Source organism: Vulpes lagopus, chromosome 13 (genome assembly GCF_018345385.1).
Source record: "Vulpes lagopus strain Blue_001 chromosome 13, ASM1834538v1, whole genome shotgun sequence".
Lineage (NCBI taxonomy): Eukaryota > Metazoa > Chordata > Mammalia > Carnivora > Canidae > Vulpes > Vulpes lagopus.
The window spans coordinates 43033363-43061088 of record NC_054836.1 but is presented as its reverse complement, the minus strand read 5'-3'; the positions used below and the strand labels follow the sequence as shown (position 1 = coordinate 43061088).

Here is a 27726-nt window from a genome sequence, read left to right as displayed (position 1 = left end):
ATTTGCTGAGCATATGGTGGCTTGACAAGACTGGCAGGAGGTTGAAATGCCATGCAGAAAACAGGAAAAGAAATCAACTAGGAACATTCGTAAGATTGATGGGGGTTTTTTGTGCTTGTCTTCCTTTATGCCAAACCCAACCACAGAGATCACACTTGTTACTAGAGCTAGATCAGACTCCACATAATGAACTGTCATCTCAAGTGTGAAATTCAGAGGCATTGTAGCCTGTCTGGGCCAGCCACAGAGATGGCCATGTTGGCAAACTGCTGATGAGCAAGTTCAAGGGTCAGAACAGCTCAGGCTCATGATGGAAAAATGCTCCCTGCTGTCAAAAATGATTTGCAGCAACTATAAAGGGCCTACCACATTCTTTATGAAGAGAGAGAATATCAGAGGAAAGTATTATACGAGAAAGGTCAACAAGCATTATATATTCTGCAACAAGCATATTGCAATAAGGGAGAACACCCACAGTCTTTTAAATGTCTAATTTGCATTATTCTTTCCTCCTTAGTCAAGAGCCCACACCTCTCTCTCTCAACTCTGGTTATTAGCAGGGGAACTCTGGGAATTCTCCTGATGTAGCCAGCCTTCAATCTTATCTCAGAATAGATCCAGCTCATAGAAGGCATCAGGCTAGGCCTTCTGCCTTCTAAAGTTATACCACTTTATAGCCCTGGTATTTTTAAACCTCTAAGGTCCACCAGGAATTGAGTCACTGCTCTCCTTGTAGGATAATAAGCCCTCTCTCCTTGGGAGCTTAACTTCCCTGCACTGACTCTGTTTGCAAATTGGGAAGCTAAAACTTCCCTGTAAAACTGGCGTCTTTTCTGCCTTATACAATTGAGTTCATTCATTCATTCATTCGTTCGTTCATTCATCCTTTCACTCAGTTATTCAATTATTTGGCAACTCATTGCTGGGTGTCTACTCAATAATGGGACAGGCATGTACTAAGTTTTGGGAATGAAAAGATGAATGTTGTGGTTTTAAGGAGTAGCAAAATGGCCTGCTGGTCCATACTAAGTACTCTATAAATATGTGCTGAATGAGTAATGATTCTTGCCCTCTGTGGGCATCTAGTCTAGTAGGGTAAGGAAGCGAATCAATTAAAATAAAATGGTTTTAGTGCAAGAGTGAAGGAAAGAAGTGTTATAAACATTGAAGACTGAATCTTAGATAGAAGTTAGGGATGGGTAACATTAGTTTGATCTTAAAGAACAATAAGAGTTTTCCAGAAAAGTAGGAAAAGTCTTTGCAGGCAGACTGAAACTGCATGCAGGATTCTTTCACTCCAGTCCAATCCTACTTTGCTAATGTAAATATTAACCAACATTTTGCTGGGTTTCAGTCTTTTGAATTTATTTTTACTTTTGTTCCCTAGGCAGTGATAGCTTGGCAAAGTAAGATTCAAAACAATTCTACAAAAAAGATTAAATTTGACAGAGTGAATGAAATTGATTCAAGAAAAAAGGATGTATTCTAAGTTTCTTCCTGAGAAATATTCACATTGCTAAGCCAGATGGAAGATATTCTTATTAAAAATAGTCTCCCTGTCACTTCCAAACCTTCCTCTCTGATACCTGGCTGAGAACCCAGAAAGCACCTCTGTTCTGTGCCTCACTGGTGTTTTTATGTCATTTGCTGACTTTGGAGAACATCAGATATTGTACACACTAAACCAGATTGGCAGAAGGACCTGCAGCAGCCAAATGCAGTAAATCTAATTTGTCATTATCAATTCATTAGTGATTTTATATATTGAAAAAATTCTTAATTGCATGACAGCTTGGAAAATCATATTACATCAGGGAGTAGAATTTGCTAAGCCAACGATTTTCTCCAAATGGGAATTTAGAAAGAACTCTTATTTGCAGCAGGAAACATGAATCAGTACTGACACTTACTAAAATGTTTTAATGAGTAAGCTCAAGCATTTTGTTTCAAGAAGCTACTGGCCTAACAAGACCTGCCATTGTTATCAATGGTAATTAGGTACATTTCCATGAAGTTGTCTAACCTGTTTTATTAAGCCTATAAACTTCTTTGACAATCTTAAAGGAATTAAAAAGGAACAAAATAAGTTGGCAAATAGAAGAAAGAAGCAAGGAGCCAGGGATGCCTGGATGGCTCAGTGGTTGAGCATCTCTGCCTTTAGCTCAGGTCATGATCCCGGGGTCCTGGGATGGAGTCCCACATTGGGCTCCGCACAGGGAGCCTCCTCCTCCCTCTGTCTGTGTCTCTGCCTCTCCCTCTCTGTGTCTCTCATGAGTAAATTTTTTAAAAAGTAGAAGGCTTTAAATAAAAAAAAGAACCAAGGAGCCAAATCTTTTTCCAATTTGAGAATTGGGGACTCTATCACTTTTGCTTTCAGCCTTGTAATCAAATTCTTATTTTCACCAGCTTGCAACCATTATTGCTTTTAATAGAAGTTGATGGTTGATGGGTATTTAGTTTTATACATGACTCTACAGTTCAGATTATCAGGTATCTTCAGTTTCTGGTTATCAGGTATTTAGCCAGCAAAGGCATGCAACATTTCCATGCGTCAATCTGTGATAAAAGGTTATCTATCACCCACCAAACCAGGCAGTAGCAGACCAGAACAGTATAAGGATTTAGAATCTTCCCTTTCTAGCTAACACACCGTTACTTGTCTTCAATTTTCTCGATAATTTAGAGATTTATTTAATATGATTCTTCAAGAACTGAATAGTCATCCTAAACAAATCAGGTCAGCCTATCAACAGAGCATCATTTTCCATACTCTGAGTAATATGCTTTCCACACCCAAGGGGTTCTGTGACCAAAGAGGTGTGGGAAAATCAGGACAAACACTTCACCAGGTTTCTTCACTACAGGCATTCTCAAACTCCTTTGTGTGGTAACAGACATCATGAATCTCTTAAGAGGGAATACAGAATATACTATTTTCCAGCTCATTCGACTACAGAGCTGTTTTTAGATGGAGGACCATCTAGTGGGGCCAATGTCCCAAGCATGTCCCAAGCATCATATTTTGGGAAATATTGCTGTTCAAAAATAGTTGTTATTCTTAAACACCCCCCTATTGTTAATAGAACATCAGACACTGTAAGGAGACCCCAGGGAAGGAGCAGCATATTAGTAATAATTGATTTTCACTTCCCACAACATCCACCAAGCACTTACTGGAGGCAAAGCTTCTACCATCATCCCTTGAAAATAGTAAGGACATCACATTCCTTCAGTGAGTATATGTGGGAACTGGAGTGACCTGTCAGGGACACACATCAAATCTGTTAAACTCTTCACTGTCATCTCAAATCAGAGGAACTTGATGTCCGAGTTATCCACCAACATTCTTTTTTCTTTTTTTGCCTCCCACACCCACTCCTTGATCCACCAACATTCTACTGTTATTTCTCACACCACTGATGAGAAACCTTGAAAAATAAATGGTTTGTTTGTTTGTTTGTTTGTTTTCTTTTTTTACTAAGGTGAAATCCACATAATCTAATATTAACCCTCTCAGAGTGAACAACCCGGTGTCATGTAGTACATTTACAATTTGTGCAACCACCACCTCTTTCTAGTTCCAAGACATTTTCATCACCCCAACATAAAACCCTGTACCCACTAAGTAGTTACTCCTCCTCTGCCTAGCACCAGTCAACTTTCTGTTTCTATGGAGTTTACCAATTCTGGATATTTCATATAAATGGAGTCATACAATCTGTGACCTTTTATGTCTGGCTTCTTTCAGTTACCATAATGGTTTTTTAGGTTCATCCATGGTGTAGCTTGTATCAGTACTTCATTCTTTCTTTTAAGCTTTTATTTATTTATTTATTCATGAGAGACAGAGAGAGTGGCAGAGACATAGGCAGACTGAGAAGCAGTCTCCCTGCAGGAGCCTAATGCGGCACTCGATCCCAGGACCCCAGGAGCGAAAGATCGATACTCAACCACTGAGCCACCCAAGCACCCCTATTTCATTACTTTCTATGGCTGAATAATATTCCATTGTATGGACATACCACCTTTTATTTACCCATTCATCAAGCTGATAGACTTTGGGTTATTTCCACCTTTGGGCTGTTGTGAGTAGTGCTGCTGTGAAGATCTGTGCACAAGTATTTATTTAATACCTATTTTCACTTTGTTTGGTTATATGCTCAAGAGTGGAGTTGTTGGATCACAGAAGTAAAATTCTAAAGCATATGAATTCTAATAAAATTTGTATGATTTAGCTACCTTGAGACAGTTTTTAATGCATCTAAAAAATATGCTTATAAAATGCACTATCCTCAGGAGGCTTAGAGAATGACTTACTGAAGCAAGTTTCTCCTCCACACAAAACATACCTATTTCTCCCATGAACAACTGTCATTTTCATTGAGCCATTTGAGTTTCTGTTATTCAGCTATCTAGAGTTTTTGTTGTCTTCTCAGCCAATAAGCATTTAACAAAGACAATAAGTAGAGATGCCTTTTGGGAGCTCTATTATTGGGGTGTGTTGTATTCATGTGAAAGCAGAAAATAATGAAGAAGAAAAAAGGTTGACACCAGCACTAGATCAGCTATTCTGGAAAGATTTCCAAACATCCAGAGTTGTTTTATAGTCAAGTAAAACGCTTCATTTCAGTGTATGTCTCTGAGAAGTGTTAATTGTTGATTAAATATTGTTGAATAGACTGAAAACATGAAATCCAAGCACATTAATTAAGCAGAGAATTCACGCATAGTTCTCACTTTCCATAAATGTTTCCAAATGCTTAAACTAGGCCACCTTCCAAAGCCATTCTTCCTATGGGGACATGGAGAAAACCTTGGCTCTCATCTAATTATTATACACGATATTAAGAATTTACTGAGTTTAAATTTCCAGGAAGAAAAGAATGAGGTCTATTATCAAGGGGAGCATTGGGATTCTCACTTAAGTAAATCTACATTCTACAGTGTTATTGCTTATATTACTGCTATTATTGGCAGTAGAAACATGCAACAATATTCTTCCTTTACGATTTAATTTCAGTTAAACTTAAGGGATTACAAATTACATGGACATATACACGGAGGAGATGAATATATTATTTATGATTCAGTTTGTCAGACTTTAACATTAATGGTAGTTCATCTTGGGACTGGTACATCTCAATAAAATGTAGCTATGGTAAATGACACGGGGATGCCTGAATTGCTAGATTTCCAGAATCTTCTGAAAGGGACTTAAGGTTGGCAGTAAGATCTCACAGGTCATTGTCCTAGAATATATGTGTGGCCTTCTCCTAAACCAGACTGGAAAAAAATATTCTGGGTCTTGTATCCACTGGCATCTCACAGGACAAAGATGGAATATCCAGATAGACCCCCTGAGATTCTACTGCTGTAGGCCTCTTAGAATGGGGTTGTATCCTTCCACGGAGAAGGTTAACCTGCTCTGGCCTCATTATCTGACATGATGAGAGACAGACCCATTTGGGAACGTGCTTGCTGCATCTGTTTTTATTTTGGACAGCTTATTTAGTCAACATCCTCTTTTTACCCTCCTGATATTAGATCTATAGATATTGACTTAAAAGTCCACAGGATATGAATATAATAATATATGTATTGTTATATAATAAAAGTAATACAGGAATGCTCAAACATGGAAAAAATACTAAAGAATACAGAATGAGGAAAATGAAAGCTTTTTGTCCAACCTGCTCCCCTAATCCCCATCCCTCCAATTCTATGTCCCTTCCCACAGATCAGCACTGTTAGCAGTTTGGTATATGCCTTTCTAAAGTATATGGTTATAGATATAAATACATATAGATATAGAAATACAAAGGAGACCATTTACTAAGCACTAAAAAACTATATTGGAACTACTTTTCAGGGTTAATCTCAAAACAAGAATATGGATTATCTGTCAAACCCCCTGAGAAATTACTGCCCACCAGAATTTACTCTTTTTTCCCCCCAGAACACTTCTGATTTAATATATATATATTCAGTCATGTGGCCATGAGCAGGGAGGAGAGATAAATATAAATACTCTATGGCTAATAAAATATATGCAGAATCCTGTATGTTTAAGGATTAATATAAATTTTTAAATCTTAAGTTAGAGCTAAAGGACAAATGCCTCTCAGTAAGTCAAGGAAAGCTGGAAAAAATTATAGAGAAAAAAGGGTTTGGGAGCCTCTGTGAAGGGTAGGAGAGATTTTGACTCTGGTTTGATTAATCAGCAAGTATTTTTTATTCACCTATGCTGTGGTAAGCACTGTAGGTGTATAGAAAGATAAAGTATAGTTCCTGCTTCCAGAGGGTTTATCATTAACTGCGAAATCAGACTGGACAAATAGAATGGAAGCAAAAAGCTTGCACAAGAGCTTGAACTTGATAAAGTAATAGATAACAGACAACCTCACAAGGTTTCTGCATGGAGGAGTGATACAAAAAAAGCAAATTAAAAGAATATGTCTTTGGGGTGCCTGGGTGGCTCAGTAAGTTAAGCATCCAACTCTTAGTTTTGGGTCAGGTCATGATCTCAGTGTTGTGAGATCGAGCCCCACTTTGGGTTCCACACTTTGGACATGGAGCCAGCTTAAGATTCCCTCTCTCTCCCCCTCTGCCCCTTCCCCCATCCCTCTCTTTCTCTCCTTCAGAAGGAAGGAAGGAAGGAAGGAAGGAAGGAAGGAAGGAAGGAAGGAAGGAAGGAAGGAAGGAAGGAGAAAGAAAGAAAAAAGAAAGAAAGAAAGAAAGAAAGAAAGAAAGAAAGAAAGAAAGAAGAAAAAGGTGTCGCCACTCCTTTCCATCCCTTCATTTCCTTTCTGTCACTACTGCCCTAGCTCTGACTTTTATGACCTTGCCTATTGCAATGAACTTGTGTCCAGCATTCAACCATCTCAACATCCTACTCCCTCCCAGGCCATCTTACACTCAGCCACAAGAAAGAGTTTCTAAATGTGCAGGAGAGCCCCTATCTGCTCAAAAGTCAAACATGTCTCTCCTTTGACCACTAAATAGTCTGAGCTTTTTGGTGCAAAATTCAAGACCCTCCTGTAAATTATGTTAGTCTCCTTCCAGACTTGTCTCCCATTCCCTAATACAAACCTATTATTCCACTGAAATTGAACTACTTACCATTCCCCCAAACCCCTTCCGTGCTGTCCTCATGTGATCCTCCACCCTTACCCTATCTCCAGAGAAAAGCAGAGTCAGGGAAAACAGCTAGGAAATCCAGGTGTGAGCTGATGTCACCAGGGAGAAGATAGTGAGTGTGAGAATGCAGAGGATGGCTGATGGCAGCAGATCTTCCTGACTGATTGGACACAGGGTTTGAAAGAAAGAGATGAGTCAAAGGTAACTCATTTTAGGCTTTAGGCAGCAAACCAATTCCTTCTCCATAACTGCTTATTCCACATCCTTGCAGTTGTTGGAAGTTTGTTTATTTCATACTGCCTGTGTAACCTGGGACCACAAATAATTAATGATTTATCTATATTTTAGGTCACTAATATTTATTTTTAAAAAATAATACAGGCATAGCAAAATACTTTGGGAGCTAGTCTTCAAGACACTCTCTAAAATATTATTGTGGGGAAAAAAAAAAAATATTATTGTGGGGGATCCCTGGGTGGCGCAGCGGTTTGGCGCCTGCCTTTGGCCCAGGGCGCGATCCTGGAGACCCGGGATCGAATCCCACGTCAGGCTCCCGGTGCATGGAGCCTGCTTCTCCCTCTGCCTGTGTCTCTGCCTCTCTCTCTCTCTCTCTCTGTATGACTATCATAAATAAATTTAAAAAAAAAATGTAAAATATTATTGTGGGATTAAATATGCCTCATTTCACATAAACTTTGTGCACTTAATAGAATCTTTCATTTCATTACCAGTGTGGTTTGGAGTATAAGGCTTATGAGACTATCTCGTGAAAACAAAAGTGAGAAATTCAGCTGGATCTGTTAACAGCTGGAGCCAAGCACTTCAGTGAGCTCAGGGCTTGGATTTCTCTAGCTCCATTCTCTCCTTAGGTGTGGTCTTTCTTCTCAGTCACTCAGATCACCTGCCTCCTCTTCCCATTCCATCTGACACCAGCTCCAAGAGCCACAAGCTGTAGTCTAGGCGCCCAGTGAAGAGCCTCACCTTCCCAGACCCAAGTTCAAGTTCTCAGGAAAGAAAATTAGCACGAAAAGCACAACCCTGTAATCCCTGATCAGTGCTTCCTTCTAGAAGGAAAATCTACTAAGAAGACAGACCACAGGAGGGCACATGATGTGATAAGCACTGGGTATTATACAAAAATGACAAATTATTGAACACTACATCTGGAACTAATAATGTACTATATGTTGACTAATTGAATTTAAATTAGGAAGAAAAAAGAAGACAACAGACTACAACTGGGAAGTTGTTTGGTAAACATAGACTCACACTTCAGCCTCTCAGCAGGTGCAGTCTTCTCTACCATAAATAGCACCCTCAATCAGTCCTCTTCTCTCTCACTTCACTCCCGCAACCTCAGTCCAAGGCCACCATCCACTTTTGTCAAGACTTATGTAATAGCTTCTTGATGTGTCTCTTAACTCTTAATTTAATTCCCCGTTGGGATCGATTCTCTGCTCAGCATCCACAATTATCCTATCGACGAGCACATGATATCACATCTCTGCCTAAAACACCCTAATCAATTTTTATCTCTTATAATAAAACTCTGGGATCCCTGGGTGGCTTAGTGGTTTAGTGCTTGCCTTTAGTCTGGGGCGTGATCCTGGAGTCCTGGGATCGAGTCCCACATCAGGCTTCCTGCATGGAGCCTGCTTCTCCCTCTCCCTCTGCCTCTCTCTCTCTCTCTCTCTCTCATAAATAAATAAATTAAATATTTAAAAAATAAAATAAAATAAAAAATAAAACTCTTAGCATGGCCTTCAAGGTGTTGCATGAGCTGGGCTTTGCAGCCTCAGCCTCATCTCCCACCACTCTCCCTCTTATTCCTTCCTTTCTAACCACCTGATCTATGGTTCCTCAAACATGCTCAACTCTTATCTGGAGCCTTCTCAGGTGGATTTATTTTCCTAGTGGAAGAAAATGCATTGATCACTGAACACACATACCTTGTTTATTTATTTATTTATTTATTTATTTATTTATTTATTTATTTATTTATTTATTTTTTACAGCTCTCATTGTATATCAACTAATTGGCATTCTGATGTGTACACCTATCTCTTATGAATCTGGCTACTGTGTATCTACTCCCAGAGTCAAGATTAAATTTCCTAGCCCACAGAGCTAAGAATGAGAACCAGTCCCTATCTGTCCCACTAAAGTACTAAATGGCCCTAAATGGCCTTGCCAAAGCAGCCAGCTTGGCCTTGCTCATGAGACACATAGCCTTCTTATTATACAACTTGTGAAACTTTCCATAATGTGCAGATGTTTTGGCTTGGAGTATACTTTTTAAAATGATAATGCTAAAATCAATTACAGCAATAGTATTCAAAGTGGATAGAAACAAAATTCTATTTTTATTTTTATTTTTTTTAATTTTTTTTTTTTTTAATTTATGATAGTCACACAGAGAGAGAGAGAGAGAGAGAGGCAGAGACACAGGCAGAGGGAGAAGCAGGCTCCATGCAGGGAGCCTGATGTGGGATTTGATCCCGGGTCTCCAGGATCGCGCCCTGGGCCAAAGGCAGGCACTAAACCGCTGCGCCACCCAGGGATCCCTATTTTTATTTTTAAACTAAAAAATTAGAATTTTGCTTTGAAATCCTTCACTACATTTAGTAAATATACTTAAATCTTAAAAGAAGAATTTCGCTTTATTATGACACTAGAACTCATAGTCAGGGAGATGTTACCTGTCTCATGAGAGGTGAGGTATCCTGGGGAGGAGTGGGAGTGCCCCTTTGAGGAGAGGGTGCTGGGGACACCTTCATTCATTTACTTTCCATGTCTTGTGATTTACTGCAACTTACTGGTAGATTTACAGAGAACTAACTAATTCTCACAAAAAAAGATTTCTGTGAAAAAACTGGACTAAAGCTCTTACTAAACTTGCAAGCACAGGGCAGCTGGGTGGCTCAGTTGGTTAAGTGCTTGACTTTTGATTTCGACTCAGATCATGATCTCAGAATCATGATATCAAAACCCATGTCGGGCTCTGCACTCAGCAGGGAGTCTACTTGAGATTCTCTGCCTCTCTCTCTGCCCCTCCCTACTTGCACATGCATATGCACACGCTTGCTCTCAAATAAGTAAATAAATAAAATCTTTAAAAAATAAAATGACAAGCACAAGAAAAGAAAAAAAGAGACCAAGGTCACATTTCTGACTTCTGATATAGGCTCTTTTATCACTTACATTCTGGTATAAAAATAATGGTAAGCTACTATAATCCAACAAGGTCAGTCAAAAAATGGAAATTTGCAAGAAGACTATTTGAAATATGGATTTCTATCCACTATTATTTATAATTAATTTGACCCTACATGTATGTTTGCATTATCATGTCAGTTAAAGCACTTATTTTTAATTTGCCATTTTGAAGGTAGAATACTATATACATAGTGTATGAATGTGTGTTCACAAATTTTAATGATTCAATAAAAAATTTAAAGACCACTAGACTGAATAATGGCGCTTGGGAGAAATCTGACCTCTAACTTATTATCAAGTGACTGAAAGCTAGAATTATTATTTTTTTTAAAGATTGTATTTATTTATTCATGAGAGACACAGAAGAGAGAGGCAGAGACATATGCAGAGAGAGAAGCAAGCTCCATTCAGGGAGGCTGACGCGGGACTCAATCCCAGGACCCAGGATCACGACCTGAGCTTCCCAGGTGCCCCAAAAGCTAGAATTATTATGAAATAATATCCTTATAGATAAGGTAGAGATTGTACTAGAAAGTGGGCTACCTAGGCCACCAGCGCTTTACAGTTTGAGAAATTTGGTAGTCAGTACCCAGGAATGATTGTAGAATCAGGAGGGTTTGGCTGTTAAACTAGCTTGCCATTGCTAGCTACAACCTGGGGCAAATGAGTTAACCTACTGCATCTCAGTTTCTTCAACTGTAAAATGAGAATAAAATTAGTACTTTCTGCATAAGGTTATTTTTGGGATTAAATGAGTTAATATTTATGAGTTTAAATTGGTGCCTGGTGTTTGGTAAGTGCTCAGTGAATATTTACTAAATATTAAGCTTTGATTAAATTTGGAACAAAAACCCTTGCTATCTACTGCCTTGGCCAACAGGGGTCAGTACACAGCAATTTACATGGGGAAGCTAAATAAAATGCTTGATGAGTGTAAGAAACTATTTTCAGTTTGAGGAAAACTTAGTGCTTCAGAAAATTTTTGTAAAATGGTGTTAAAAGAAATCAGTAACCATAAAAGTAAGCAATTAGTGAGAAACATAGGAAGAGGAAAAAAAAGTCAAAGACCTTAGAAAATAATTCAATAATAAATACATTTAAAATGTCTAAAATCGATTGAAAATGCAGAAGGACATTTTAAGTGGGAATGCCCCAAAGCAGAGGCCTTAAAAATTCATGGTGCCGTAGAGCGCTATCTTGCCAAGAAGAACAGCTTGCTCAATGGCTCAATGAAGTAACCAAGTATGTATTTCAAGTTCTACTTGAAGACTACTCTGATGTCTGAGGGATGGGAAAAGGCATGAGCCTTCCTATTTTTCCAATTACCTAACAGTGTTATTGCCTATTGAGTGCTCACTGTATGCCAAGTGCTGTACATACATCACCATATTTCTCTTCTTTTTTTTTTTTTAAGATTTTATTTATTTATTCATGAGAGACACACAGAGAGAGACAGAGACAGGCAGAGGAAGAAGCAGGCTCCACATGGGGAGCCCAATGTGGGACTTGATCCCGGGTCTCCAGGATCACGCCCTGGGCTGAAAGCAGATGCTCAACTGCTGAGCCACCCAGGCGTCCCTTTTTTCTGACTTTTTAACATGAAAATGGTCAAATATATAGAATAGATAGAATAATAAAATGAACATCCATATACACATCCATCAATTGAACATTTAACACTTTCCATATTTTAATTTTTCTAAATTATTTTAAGATACAGATATAAAACATTTTATCCTTAAATACATTAATATGTATATCTAAAAGAGAGACATTTTTCTACATAAGCACAATGCTATTGTCATACCTAATAAAAAAGCCATTGTTTAATATCATCTCATGCCCTGGTTTGTATACAGATTTAATTGTCCCCAAAATATCTTTTATATCTGGTTTATTGAACCAGAACCAAGGACAAGCCATTGCACAGTTACTATGTCTCTTAGATTTGTTTTAATCTAGAACACTCTGCCCTCAGTCTTTTTTTTTTTTTTTTTGTAATTACAGGGACTCAATTTAAGAGACAGCCATTTGTTCTACAGGATGTCCCACCATTTGTTCAGAATTTTTCTGACGGTTTCCTCTCAGTATCATTTTATTCTTTTACCCTTGTTGTTCCTGCTTGAGCTTGATTATATAGAAGTGAAAGAGTTTGGGAAACAATGCTTCACAGACAATACTAGTGCTTCATATTGTATCACATCAGGACACACATAATGTCGGGTTGGTCCACTTTTAGTGATTATAAGATCAATCTAGGTTAAAGTGGGAGGAACCAGATTCCTTCATTGTCATTATGTTTTTCTTCGCACCACAGCTAGCAATCCCTGGGGCTTAATTTGGCCCTAGGTGAATATTCTTTTCCCCATCACCCTGTCACCAAATGGTTTCATTGATGATCCTGGCGTGAATCAGTGATTTCATTAGGGGCTACAAATTGGTGATTTTTTCCAATTCTATCATTCATCTTACATTATTTAGCTGGCATACGTTTGTAAAGAGAACTGTTTCCTCATTAGCTGGGACTATTTGGTTACCCTGAAATACAGCTGCAAGTAGAAGGGCAAGATAAATGTTTATTTTCTTAGATTACCACTTTTCAGAGTAAAGAGTTTCTGTAATAGTCACCATGGCAAATGAGGCTTTAAATTTTTTTTAAAAATATATTTGGTTTACTCTTCTGGTGGGGCTTTTATGTCTGACATTCTCAATCAATTGCAGTCATTATTTTTGGTGCTCAAGTTGTTCTAATTTTGGCCAGTGGGCATTCCTTCAAGTTGGCTCCCATGTCATTTTGAAAGGACCTTGTTTGTCTTGGATACTTTCAGACTTTACTGTCACAAGATGTCCCAGGCACTCCTATTCGTTCTCAGTTTTTGACCCCGCAGAAACCATTTCTCCAAAGAGCCCTGAGACCTTTTAGTGGAGAGTGGTGTTTAGAGATCAAAATCTGGGCACCAGGGCGCCTGGGTGGCTCAGTGGTTGAGCGGCTGCCTTTGGCTGGGGCCCTGGGGTCCTGGGATCGCGTCCCGCATCAGGCCCCCTGCATGGAGCCTGCTTCTCCCTCTGCCTGTGTCTCTGCCTCTCTCTGTGTCTCTCATGAAAAAGTAAAATACACCCCTCCCCCCCCCCAAAAAAAATTGGGTGCAAAGGAAAACCATTGCCCTGAGTTCAAATTAATATTTTCATTTCAAAGTTAACAAATATAAGGTTTTACTTCTCGTTTTTACCCTTTCATATCTTATCTTACCCTGGAGTTTTTGCACCTAATAACATGAACAAAATCATTCTTTACATACTTAAAGCAACCCTGTGAGATAGGGGATCACAAGCTGTATAGCATGCGATCGTGATTTACGTGCAAGTCGCTGTTTTACAAGGAGGAAACAGACAAGAGGTGCCCAGGTTTACGGGGGGCAGTAAAGGGCAGCGTCGGGATTTGAACCCCGCACGCTAGTTCCGTCCAGGAAGGAGTCCCGGACATTCCGAGGGGCTTCTCCGCGGAAGTGATCAGGGCCGGGGATGCAGGGACCAGCATGTGGGGGGACAGCCCGCCGTGGCCGAACCGGGAGCTCCAGGGGGCCACACCTGCCCCACCTGAAGGGGAGAAACCCCGGTCCGCACCCGCGCGGCGCTACCCCCAAAACCGAACCCACCGGACCCGACCGGCCTCTCCGAAGCGCCCGCCCACCCGCCAATCACAGGGAGCCTCGGGTATCTGGGCGGGACAATAGAGGAGCACGTCCAATGAGGAATCGGCTCCCGGTCGCCTCAGGACTGAGCCTTTCAGAGTCCTAACAGGAGAGTGGATAGGAGGTGGCGGGCTTGGCCAATCATCGGGGGGGTAACGCTATAGTTGGGACCGACAGCCAATCAGAAGAGCGGTCGCATCCGGCTCGCCCGGCCCACGCTTCCCGCCTTTCGGCTCCCTCCCGAGGCGCCGGCTGGCTGGCGGCGGGAGTTGCGGCGCTCGCAGGTGGTCTCCTCGCCGTGGTGCCGGCGCCCCGGGCCGCGGTGTGTGGCGCGCCATGGCGGACTCGGGCTGTGAGGACCCGCAAGGCCAGGACGGGGAGAGTTTTCTGTACTTCGCCTACGGTAGCAATCTGCTGACCGAGCGGATCCACCTCCGAAACCCGTCGGCCGCGTTCTGCTGCGTGGCCCGCCTGCAGGTCAGTGCTGCCCGCCGCCCCGCCGCCCCGCCGCCCCGCCGCCCCGCCGCCCCGCCGCCCCGCCGCCCCGCCGCCCCGCCGCCCCGCCGCCGACGGGGCCGCATTCCGCGGAGTCGCCTTCCCGGGGCCGGGCGCAGCCTGCTGCGGGGGCACGTCGGGGCGCCCCGCGGGGTCGGCGGCCCTCCCCGGGACGCTGGGCCTGGACGTGGCCGACGTGGGGCGCGCGCACAGCCTCCCCGCCTCGGTTCCTCCCCACGTGTGTGCCCCCAGTCGGGGACGGGTCGGTAGGAGGGGCTGTGCCCGGCTACGTCGGGGGCTGCTCGCACCGCAGCCCACCTGGGTGAGGGCGCTGCTCTGCGGGGAGCCTGGGACTCTCGTCTCGGCGTCGGAGTTCCCGCCGCTGTTGGGCGTAGACATCGCTGAAATGAATAAAATCTAAAAAAAAAAAAAAAAAAAAAAGTTGGGCAGCCCCAGTGCCTCAGCAGTTAAGCACCACCTTCAGCCCAGGGCGTGATCCTGGGGACCCGGGATCGAGTCCCGCGTCGGGCTCCCTGCGTAGAGCCTGCTTCTCCCTCTGCCTGTGTCTCTGCCTCTCTCTCTCTCTCTCTCTCTCATGAATAAATAAGTAACTTTTTTTTTTTAAGTTAAAAAAAAAATTGCTCTGCGGTACAACCAGTTCATTTCTTCGGATTTTCTTCCCTGCAGATAACAAAAGTTGGTAAAGTTGGCTCCTTTGAGGACCTCCAGGTCAATGAGAGGGACACCCCAAAACAGATTATGTACGAAATCTTTTGACATTGTTGAATTAGACAAACACGGTCTCTGCTGTCGTTGTCCGGGTTTCTTAGTTGCAAGCAACAGAAAGTGGCTGATGTCAGCAGAAAAAAAGAGTCTGTTTGAAAGGCTGTTGGAGGACTCACAGAATGACCAGGAAGGTAGGACCACAGAGCTGACCAAACAGGCCAGGCAGGCAGAGGAGGGGTTCGTTGTTGAGTCAGTGGATGGAGCCTGGGACCCTTGATCTCAGGGTTGTGAGGTCAAGCCCCACTTTGGATATGGAGCCTACTTTAAATTTTTTTTTTTTTTTTTAATTTTTATTTATTTATGATAGGCACACAGTGAGAGAGAGAGAAGCAGAGACATAGGCAGAGGGAGAAGCAGGCTCCATGCACCGGGAGCCCGACGTGGGATTCGATCCCGGGTCTCCAGGATCGCGCCCCGGGCCAAAGGCAGGCGCCAAACCGCTGCGCCACCCAGGGATCCCGGAGCCTACTTTAAAAACGAAAATGAAGAACAGGCAGGCATAAAGGGGAGCACAGCAACCGTAACAGCCAGTGTCACAGATAGAACTAGCTCAGGGGGCCGCTGGTGCACCGCTGCTGAACTTGATGAGTGTGGACACTGCGTCGTGCGTCACTGACCCCGCCTGCTCTGGACCTTACCTGCTACTGTCACAGCTCAGGGCAGTTCCTGAAAACTAGATGCGTCCTCCACCTCTAGGGGGTCATTTCCGCGGTTCTTGGGCACTAGCACTGGCTTCTAATTCAGAGTCCCAGGTGAGTGTCCTGATTGGCTAACTTGGCCATGTGCCCATGCCCTGACTGCAAGCAAACCTGGGAGAAGCAACTGCTGGCATTTGAAGCCTCAAAAATGGGAGTTGTGCTCTAGCACTTTCTAACCCCCAGACTCCTGAGGGCGGAGGTTGCCCAACTGTGGGAAATAAGTTCAGATGCTTATAGTTGGGACAAGTGGAAGAGCTATCAAGCAAATGATTATTCAGTTACGGATATGGTGAGTTTAAAGAGGAGACATGTTGTACCTTCCTCTGAATTTTTCTGTGAACCTAAAACTGCTATAAAAAAGTGAAGTCTTTAAAAAAGAAAGGGCGGGGGTGCAGCCCCAGTGGCCCAGCGGTTTGGCGCCGCCTTGGGCCTACGGTGTGATCCTGGAGACCCAAGATCAAGTCCCATGTCGGGCTCCCTGCATGGAGCCTCTTCTCTCCCTCTCCCTCTGCCTGTGTCTCTGCCTCTCTCACTCTGTGTTTGTCTCTCATTAATAAATAAATAAAATCTTAAAAAAAAAAACCTACAAGATACTATGGGAATGTATGACTTGGGGTCCTGACCTAAGAGCTTAGTAAAGCTCTTCCTGAAAATATGACTTTTACGCAGAGACTTGAATGATTGGGCAGGGGGAGACCAAGAAAAGAGAAGGAACAGCATGTACGAATGACCTCAGGAAAGAAGAAGCTGGATCATCCAGCTGCTATGGCTGGAGTTTAATGTGTGAGGAGGATATAGCATGGCAACTAGAGAGGTAGGGAAGTACCACATGTTACAGGGCCATAGAGGCCAAAGACTTTGGTCTTTATCTTGTGAGCAATGAAAAGATCCATTGCAGAATTTAAGCAAATGAAAGGTGAAATTTACAACCTCAAAGCTCATTCTGGTTGCTACAGAAAATGGATTGGAAAGGGAGACAGCAGTGGTTGTAGGGAGCCCAGTTAGAAAGCTTTTGTAGCAATGCATGCTAAGGATAATGGTACCTTGAACTGATAGCAGCCGAGGGTAAATAGGCTAGAGAGAGATTTAGGAGATACCAGTGTTAGGCCTTGGTGATTGATTGTGAAGGGAGGAAGAGATAACAGAGGTGACTAAGGTTTTTGATGCGATAGGGTAGATGATGGTGTATTTGTAAAGAGAAGAGGAGAATTAGTTTTTGAACATACTGAGTTGGAGATGCTTGTCGTACATCCAAGTGAGCAGTGAAATATTAGTGAGCATTTATTAACTATTCACTGTGTGGTAGGCCCTGTTCTAAGCACTTCTGAAGTTTAGAAGAGAGATCTGGGTTGAATTAAAACATGATTGGAATATTGGATGGTATTTAAAGTCATTGGAGCGGATAGACTGTCTTGAACAAATTGCTGATGAACAGGGAAAAGGACCTAAACTGAGCCCTTAGCCACTCTACCATTTAAAGGCCAGGTATGGAGGAAGAGTTAGCAAAGGGAATTAAGATCAGGGAACAACAGTCTGAAAGTCAGGAAGGAGACAGAACAAGACAGGGTGGTTAACTATGTTAGAAGCAGCCAAAATGTGGAGCAAGCAGAGGAATGAAAATTGTCTATTGGATTTAGCAGTGGACAGCCAGTACCTAATGTGGTTGTGACTTTTTATCCGCTCTCCTGATGTCCTGACAGGGCTACTTGGTCCAGTATACCAATTGAAGAAGATACTGGTCACTCATACCAACCTTTCTTCTGAAACGTCTGACATTTCTAAGAAAATAAAGGTGACAGGGATAAAATATAAACCTTAGATTCAGTATCTAGTCCAGCCTTTTATTATTAAGGAAACTAAGCTCTGGAGAGATGAAAAGAAATTTTCTATACCAAACAGCCAAATAAGGGTTTTTAATCTTTCCCAGTACTCTCTGCTCTGATTACCCATCTCTATAGGGAATCGGCCCAACTGGAAACCTGGCTCCACTACCCATTAGTTGTGAGACCTTGGGCAAGTTGCTTAATCTTTAGAAGCCACAGTTTTTCTTACTGATAAATGGGTATAATAAGGTTGTTGGCAGGATAAAAATGAGAGTCCATATAAAGCTCATAGTGTAATTATAGCACTAGTAACGTACTAGTGTTAGCTGCTCTTAAGCTTATTATAGATATAATTCATGAATGTTAAATTACTGTTAGTAAGTATACAAATCACCGTCAAATGCCAGCTCCTTGAGGGCAGACATGGTGATAGATGCTAGTAGGATACTCTCTACATACATAAAAGTAGGTTATAAGCCCTATGTAGCTACTGAGACTCAACAATTATATATACTATGGTTGCCTCTAAGTTAAAATCTATGTGTATGTAGGTAGACTGGTCAAAAATGAAAATAGTTATGTTAAGGCATTGGAATTACAAGGGTTTTTTAAACCTTTAAACCTGTTTATGGTAAGATGTATACATATTATATATGTAGTGTACATTTCACTTTTAAAGAAGAATATGAAAAAATACAGTCCTTGAGATCTGGGTCCTTGTTTTATCTTTGTATTTTTTACGGTTCCTTATGCAGAGAAGGAACTCAAAGTTTATGTTTTAATTGCATGGAGTTCAGGGTAATTTTTTTTTTATTTTAAGGAAGGAAATTTGGGTTTAAGTGGATATTGATTATATCATTTTGGTTTCCTTTGTAGGATTTTAAGCTTGACTTTGGCAATTCCCAAGGCAAAACAAGTGAAACTTGGCATGGAGGTATAGCCACCATTTTTCAAAGTCCTGGAGATGAAGTATGGGGAGTAGTATGGAAAATGAACAAAAGCAATTTAAGTTCTCTGGATAAGTAGGTGGCTTCTAATTATAAGTTAAATAATAACTAATTCAGAAAGTGGATCATATGCAAAGATGTGTATATATGTGTTGGTTTTTCAAAACCATATACTATGTTCTTTACACTTTAGAGTTAACATAAAAGGTATAATGTGCACATCCTAAAAAGAAAAGCCTAGTGGCCTCTGACTGACTCAGTCCATAGAGCATGCAACTCTTGATCTCAGGGTTGTCAGTTCAAGCCCTATGTTGGGTGTAGAGCCTACATTAAAAAAGAAAAAGAAAATGCCTAGAAGGCTCACATATCTTGATTGAGATTTGAGGGGACGTTTATAATCTCTAATGCAAAAAATGGAAGTCCTTATTTTTGTTCTATTTATCTTTTATAAAAGATCTTTGTAGTTTCATATTGTGAAAATGCCTAAAGATATTTGTAATTGTTGCATCTTTTTATTGGTTTCAAAAGCCGTTCAATTTTTATTAGAGTCACTTTTTTAAAAAGTAATTCTTTAAGGCTGCAGTGGAGTCAGCAAAAAAGGAATAACTTGTGAAAACTTTGACAACATACTAGAAATGTTTTTGATACTTTTTACAACTAGAACTCTCAAGAGTTGTGTGACAGAACATGTATACAAAGAAAGTTGGCAGAAAGGAGTAGGACTTTAGAAGAACACATTATCTGATATGCTTGATACCTTAATGTCACTGGTGAATGAGAATGAGCCCTTCCTTCTACTTTTCTTTGGATGAATATTGTTGTCAGAACACAGTCATTTTTTATAGCCTAGATGGCAATGTTGAAGGGTATAAAGATTGAAATAACTATATTCAAGCATGTGCTTAGATAGGATAAATATAGAGGTCTGTTAGAAGTATACCAAGTAATACTAAGAGGCTTTCCAATTGAAATACTAAGTTTACTTTTGTTGTAGTAGTATTTATAATATGTTCTGCATATCCCAAAATACGTAGGGAGCAAGTACCTCCATATATAGGTAAATTTTTAATCCAGTAAACTAACTTGGTTAAGTCAAATATGGTTAAAATGTGGCTGTTCTGGTTTCAGGCAAGAAGGGGTTAAAAGCGGGACGTATGTTCCAATAGAAGTTGATGTTTATACTCAAGAAGGAAAAGAAATAACCTGTCGAAGTTATCAGATGAAAAATTATGAGAGTGCTCCCCCATCTCCCCAGTATAAAAAGGTAAACTACTTGCAAAGACTTTTGGTGATTCCTTTTTATTTTTCAATGAGCTAAACTAAAAAAGATCTTGTTTTAAAAAGACTTTGTATGCATTAAATTCTACCTGAATACTTCATTCTTTTTTTTGCCTGTCCTACCCCTGTGGACACTTCATTTTAATCAAAATGTTTTTAATGCAAAGGTGATAGTTATTTACCTAACTTGCAAATTGAAAAATGTTCAGATTTATTTGTAATGAAAGAACCATGTTCCTAAACCACATTTATTTTTAAAAACTTTGGAAATATATAAAGCCATAATTCCAGGTGTGTGTTTTCTTTCCTCAAGTAGAAAATAACATATATGCATGTATTTTTAGTGGATTTATTCTGTACATAGGCTTTTGTAATCATTTTTTTTCCTCCACAAAAGAATATTTCATAGTAGTAAGATTCATTTTTATGGAGAAAAAATATATTTCCTATTGCTGAAATGTTTTCCATCCTAAAATGGAGGGAAAAAAAGTCATCTTGTCTTTCAGAACCAGAGAAACCACTCCCACAAGCATAGGAGAAGAATGTGGGATAGAAACCCCAACATCCCTTTTTAGAAACCTAAACTTAGGTACTTGTGGAAGGCCTAATCAGGACATAGCGCCTGGAGTGGATGACCAGTTCCTGGGCTAATCTGGAATTTTCTAGTATGGAGCCTAGAAGAAGTAAACTGCTATGAATCTGAGAAGTACCCACTAAGCATAGTTGTCATTTATTACCTCAGTTCTAATTCAGAGGCAGAGTAGACTCAGATTAAACTAAAACTGCTCCCTGAAAACTTTAATTTTTTTTAAAGAATGGTGTTTTTTCTTAATAGATCATGTGAATTCTATACAAAAAGTTTTTGTCATAAAATAAAAATGTTTTAAATTAGAATGAGTAGAATCAAAAACAAAAGAAGTAACATGTTAGCAAGAATGTGGAGAAAAAGAAACCCTGATGTGCTGCTTGTGGGAATGCAAACTGGTACAGCCACTGTGGAAAACAGTATAGGGGTTCCTCAAAAAATTAAAAATAGCATTATCATTTGATCCAGTAATTCTGATACTGGGTATTTACCCAAAGAAAATGAAAACATTAATTTGAAAAGATATATGCACCCCTGTGTTTACCGCAGCATTATTTACAATAACCAAGATATGGAAGCAACCCAAGTGTCCATCCATAGTTATGGATAAATAAGACATGGTGTGTGTGGGTATACACACATACACACACACACACACATACAATGGAATATCACTCAGCCATAAAAAAAAAAAAATGAGATCTTGCTATTTACAGCAACACAGCTGGACCTAGAAGGTATTATGGTAAATGAAATAAGTCGGACAGAAAGACAAATACTATATGATTTCATTCATACTTGGAATTTATGAGCAAACAAATGAACAGACAAAAAAAATAGACTCTTAAATACAGAGAACAAACTGGTGGTTACCTTAGGGGAGGTGGGTAGGGGAATGAAATAGGCGAAAGAGGTTAAGAGCATACTTACTATGATGAACATTGAGTAATGTAAAGAATTCTTGAGTCCTTATATTGTATACCTGAAACTAATATAACACTATATGTTCTACTTCAGTTTTTAAAAACATCTGAATATGTTATTGAGTAGAATTGATACTCCCATAAGGATGTATCTTGTGACATTGAAAACTCCCTGCACATTCATGCTCATTGTGAGAGCAATGACTGTCTATATTTTGTTCTATAATTGTTTATTCTAGAGTTATCTGAAAGCTAATATTTTGTACATGAAGCTGTGGTCTATTTAATTATGTTCCCAACTAAAAGGTATTTCTTATTTATTTTAACCATTTCTAGGTCATTTGCCTAGGTGCAAAAGAAAACGGTTTGCCACTGGAGTATCAAAAGAAGTTAAATGCAATAGAACCAAATGACTACAAAGGAGAAGTCTCAGAAGAAATTGAAGACATTATCAAAAAGGGAGAAATAAAAACTCGTTAGGACCTAATAGAATATATCTACAGATATTTTCTATATGTGCTAATATATTTTTAACATTTAGAACAGAGATTTGAGATATCTCTATGTTTAATATATTTTCAGCAGTGCTCTGAAGGGGTGTCTTACTTAGGTGATTCTTTGTTTTCAGATTATAAAAAGAAACTAGGTTAGAAATTAGATAATTGAAAAGGATGCCATGAGGCACTGGAATGCATGACAAGTGGATATGGGTACTCCATCTATGAATACTTAAAAGTTATTTTCTGGAGTTGAATGTGTTCTTGCTCTGTGACAAAGGAGAGATTTGCAACTTAACGATCGTGCGGGTGAATTGCTCTGCTCTTGGATTTTTAAAATCAGTTTACTAAGAGCAAGGAAACTGCAGGGACAGTTGATAATTTTTTTTTAATTTAAAAATGATATACTGTTCTTAGAGAAATAAATGTATTTGTGGTTTAACCTATATTCCTTCTAAAGTACTATATTTCACTTTGTTAGAGACTCCTATCATCACACATACTGGGTATGGTGTTGGCTGTACAGATTATGAGGGATTATGAGGAGAAAAACATTTTATGGAAGCTCCAATTTGACTCTTGGCTTCTTGAATTTACTGAACAAATGAAGAAAGAAGAGTCATGAATAAAACAGCACTGATTATCAAAAACTCAGGTCTCTGGAGTTAGACTTTTGAAATAGGTTATTGGAATGAAGTGAGCTAGCTGCAGAAACATAAAGATTTGGTTTATTCTCTTGGGAAAAATAACCAAAGAATTTTTCAGCTACAGCTTTTATAGTGGGACTGAACCATAGACTTCAGGTTAGATCATGTTTTATAGCTGGTATACCTCACTGTTTTCAAGTATACTCTCTAATATTCTAGTTTTCATCAGTTCCTAACTCCTCCCAAGAAGACTGAGTTTGTCAGTACCCAGAACTCAGTTACAGTAATATAGTGAACAAGGCTTAGTTTTGGTGTAAAAACAATATTCTCATAATCTATCTCATCCACCTAAAATGACAACTTTTATTAAGGAATTTAAAACACTAACAATAAAGACTTCATGTCTGGCCTTTGAACGTAAATCTGGTAATTATGAAATATATTGTTTTTCCAGTTTTCAAGGTAGTACTACCAAATGTCCTATGCAGGGGTTTGCATTTCCTCCAGTGATTTTGGCCCTCTAACCACAATACCACCAGCTCCTGCATAAAACTCTTAACAAACAGTTTTTGAAAAGCATTTCTGGGCTTGCAGAAAAATGAGGAATACCTTCAAGTTGTACCAATCCTTTTCTCACAAAAAGAAGATAAAGTATTTTCTAGCACTGGTAAAGAAGTGAAGCTAACAACTTTGGGTACAAATGCCAGTAATAGCCCTGGAATTTGTCTACTAACCCTTGAGCAATCCTGCTGCAGGACAGGAAAACAACCTGAGAATTCTATATGAAACTAGGACCCTTGAAGAGAATTAAAGTGATCTCTAGTAAGCCTCGTGGCTTCCAGCAGAGGTATATGCAAATCCTCTCTGGAGAAAGCAATTTTAATTTATTTAGGTCCTCAGAATGTCCACCTGAAAATTTAAAAAGATAATAATAAGGAAAATGATGTATCATAAGTGAGAACAGAAAAAATATCTAGATCCTCAGGGTTTTGAGATACTGAAATGATCAAAAACAGTATGAAATAATTATATCTGGAGACTGACTTCTGGAAAGATAGACATAATCTTCCTTATTCCTTCTGTTACGTACAACTAAAACATTATATATAAAACAAGATTCCGAAAGGAGGAGTGAAAGCAGGCTAGCCAGGGACCTCAGGACCAAGACACAAGATGGTACTGAATTCCCTGAGTTTTCTCTTGCCTCATACAGCTCAAATGTGTAGCTGAAGAAGCCAGCAATCTAGCTATGAGCACAGACAAGCAAAATAAGGAAAACCTACTCTGTAGTCAAAGGACTAGGAAATGTATTATCTAATCCGACAAAACTTTGGGAAAATAAATGTTCTCCAGCCAATTACCACAAGGAAAAATTATGGACCCCACTCCTACCTCTAATCCATTCCAAGGAAGGTCAAGAGGGGAGCCTAGACTTCTACCCTCACCAGGCACTCTTAATTAACACTGTCCCCTATCACAACTACCAGGACAGTGTCAGAAAAGGCTGAGAAGGCCCCCCCCCCCCCGCCCCCAGCAATAACAGGCCCTGTCTCTGCCTACCCCACATCATGTTAGTGGATACCATGCAGGGAGCCTGGACTTAGACTGGCCATTGGGCATTAACAAGGTGCCTCCCTCTCTGCTGAGGTGGTGTCAGAGGCCAAGTGGTAGTTGAGGACTTTCATCACCACCCAATGACAAAAAAAGCCATCCTTTCCTATTATATCAGTGAATGCCATTTAGGGGGGCAGTGATAAGGCATTCCTACTCCTAGGAGCTGGGGAAGTACCAGTGGAGGCTTATTGGGAGGTTGGAACTCCCACCTCCACTCAACAGTAACACTGTTATACTCCCTTGAGTGACAATAGTAGCTGAGTGGTAACCTGAACTTCTACCTCCATTTAGCAATATCAAGACAATGACCCTTGCTGCCTTCTGCTGGAGTGGTTTCAGGTTAAGCTAGCTAAAGTAGATTTCAATAAGATCCAGAGGCTTATAATTTCCAGAATGTCCAGGTTTTAATTGAAAATCACTAATTCCAAGAGCCAGGAAGATCTCAAACTAAATGAGAAAAGATCATCAGTAGATGCCAAAACAGGTTATCTTAGAGGAAAAAAGCAGTGAACTGGAAGAAAGAAAAAAGAAATCTATCTAGCACAGAAAAAACAGACTGGAAAAAAAATTAACAGCCTCAAGGACCTATGGGACTATAATAGAAGATCTAACATTTGTGTCATGGGAGTCTCAGAAAGAAAGAAGAAAAAAAAAAAAAGAGGGCAGATTGAAAAAATACCCAAAGAAGTAATGGTTTAGGGCAGCCCAAGTGGCTCAGCGGTTTAGTGCTGCCTTCCGCCCAGGGCATGATCCTGAAGACCCGGGATCGAGTCCCACGTCAGGCTCCCTGCATGGAGCCTGCTTCTCCCTCTGCCTGTGTCTCTGCCTCTCTCTCTCTCATGAATAAATAAATAAAATCTTAAAAAAAAAAAAAAAAAGAAAGTATAGTTTAAATGTCCTAAATATGTTAAAAGACATAAACCTATAGATTCAAGAAATTGAATGAAGCCATGACAGTTTCATGTTGTTTAACCCAAACATCTAACTCCCAGGTTTGTGGGTGGAATTAACAATAACACTATTGCCTAGCACAGTACGTTGATATACAGCTGTTGCCTAGTAAGTAGTAGTTAACATTAGAGGGAGGAGGACGTGAGTGAACCCCAAACAAACAGAAATCTGTACCAGACACTTTATAATCACACTTGTAAGAACCAATGACAAGGGATGCCTGGTTGGCTCAGCAGTTGAGTATCTGCCTTTGGCTCAGGGCGTGATCCTGGGTCTGGGGATCAAGTCCCCACATCAGGTTCCCTGCAGGGAGCCTGCTTCTCCCTCTGCCTGTATCTCTGCCTCTCTGCGTGTCTATCATGAATAAATTAGTAAAATCGTTTAAAAAACAAAACAAAAAGCTAATGACAAAAGTTCTTGGGAGCAGCAAATGACAGATGACACCTCACCTGCAGGAGAAACAATTCAAATGACACCAGATTTCTCATCAGAAATCATGAAAACCAAAAGGAAGTAGCATATTTTTCTAGTGCTGAAGAAAACTGTCAAATCAGAATCCATTTAAAATAGCCTATGAGAATAAAGGGGAAAATCAAGACATTCTTAGATAAAGGAGGACTAGAAAAATTTGTTGTTAGCAGACCTACCCTAAAAGAATGGCTGAAGAAAGTTTTCTAGACAGGAAGGAAGAAATCAAAAGAAGTAGGACATCAGAAAGGAAAAAAGTAAACTGGTAGGCAAAAATATGGGTAAATACGACGTGTTCCTCCTCTTGAATTTCTGAAATAATGATTGAAGCAAAAATTATGACATTGTGGTTCTAAATATATGTAGAAGTAGCATTTAAAATAATTATAAAAGGAGGAGGGGATCCCTGGGTGGCTCAGCGGTTAGGCGCCTGCCTTTGGCTCAGGCCGTGATCCTGGAGACCAGAGATCAAGTCCTACATCGGGCCTCGGGCATGGAGCCTGCTTCTCCCTCTGCTTGTGTCTCTGCCTCTCTCTCTCTCTCTCTCTCTCTCTCTTTCACAAATAAATAAAATAAAAATAAATAAAATAAAATAAAATCTTTTTAAAAAATTATAAAAGGAGGAAAGTAAAGGGACATTAGGTTTCTATACTTCATTTGAACTGGTAAAATGATGACACTAGTAGACTAAAAATTGTGTATATATAGTAATAGCTAGAGAAACAGCTAAAAAAGGTATAAAAACAGATACCCTTGGGATCCCTGGGTGGCTCAGCGGTTTGGTGCCTGCCTTTGGCCCAGGGCATGATCCTGGAGTCCCAGGATCGAGTCCCATGTCAGGCTCCTGGCATGGAGCCTGCTTCTCCCTCTGCCTGTATGTCTGCCTCTCTCTCTATGTCTATCGTGAATAAATAAATAAAAACTTAAAAAAAAAAAAACAGATACCCGTAAACATTATAGAGGGGCACCTGGGTAGCTCAGCTGGTTAAGCATCCAACTCTTGATTTCAGCTCAGGTCATGATCTTAGGGTAGTGAGATTAAGCCCCACACAGGGCTCTTTATTGGGGGCATGGAACCTGCTTAAGAATCTTTTCCAGGGCGCCTGGGTGCCTCAGCTCAGGTGGTTAAGCATCTGCCTTTGGCTTAGGTCATGATCCTGGTGTCCCTGCTCAGAAAGAGATAGGGATCCCTGCTCAGCGGGGAGTCTGCTTTTCCCTCTCCCTCTGCCCCTCCCCTCTGCTCCTGCACATTCTCTCTCTCTAATAAATAAATAAATATTTTTAAAAATTCTCAGAAATATAAAGAGCATCTATAAAATACCTACAGTTAACATTATACTTAATAGTAGAAGACTGAATGCTTTTCCCCTAAAACCAGGAATAAGGCGAGGGTACCTGCTCTTACCACTGTTATTCAACATGGTGCTAGAAGTTCGAGCCAGTGCAATAAGGGAAAAAAGAAAAAAAGGCTTACAAATTGGAAAGGAACAAATGAAACAGTCCCTATTTACAGGTGATATGATTGTCCATGCAGAAAATTCCTAGGAATCTACAAAAAAAAATATTGCCTAGAACCAATAAGTGAATCCAGCAAAGTCTCCGAATACAAGTTAAACGTACAAAAATCAATTGTATTTCTATAAACTGAGATACATGGACAGTGAAATTAAAATGTAATAACCATTTGCAATGGCTTTTTGTAAAACTATAATATTTCTTATTAAGAAAAAATCCATACAACAAAATTAACTATTTTAAAGTGAAAATTTTAATGGCGCTTAATACATTCACAATATTGTTCAACTACTACCTCTATCTACTCCCAAAATGTTTTCATCACCCTAAACGGGAACCACATATCCATTAAGCAGTTATTCTCCATTTCTCTCCCCACCCCCCATTCCCCGGAAACCACCAATCTGCATTCTGCCTCTGGATTTACCTATTCTGGATATTTCGAATAAAAGA

The 27726-nt window shown here is 40.2% G+C and overlaps 1 protein-coding gene across 1 annotated transcript; it reads left to right on the top strand.

Moving 5' to 3' along the window:
• Positions 1-14264: 14264 nt before the first annotated feature.
• Positions 14265-22524, top strand: GGCT (gamma-glutamylcyclotransferase). Its single transcript, XM_041728291.1, has 4 exons — positions 14265-14522; positions 18724-18869; positions 19923-20058; positions 21918-22524. The coding sequence occupies exons 1-4, from the start codon at positions 14382-14384 to the stop codon at positions 22059-22061; spliced, it is 567 nt and encodes a 188-aa protein (XP_041584225.1). The 5' UTR covers positions 14265-14381; the 3' UTR covers positions 22062-22524.
• Positions 22525-27726: the final 5202 nt, after the last annotated feature.

What these genes read in the sequence shown, in the direction of transcription:
- GGCT (XM_041728291.1), top strand. Translation starts at nt 14,382, where the DNA reads ATGGCGGACTCGGGCTGTGAGGACCCGCAAGGCCAGGACGGGGAGAGT. An exon ending in GCTGCGTGGCCCGCCTGCAG is followed by an intron (nt 14,523 to 18,723) that starts GTCAGTGCTGCC and finishes TTTCCTTTGTAG; the next exon opens with GATTTTAAGCTTGACTTTGG. An exon ending in AATTTAAGTTCTCTGGATAA is followed by an intron (nt 18,870 to 19,922) that starts GTAGGTGGCTTC and finishes TTCTGGTTTCAG; the next exon opens with GCAAGAAGGGGTTAAAAGCG.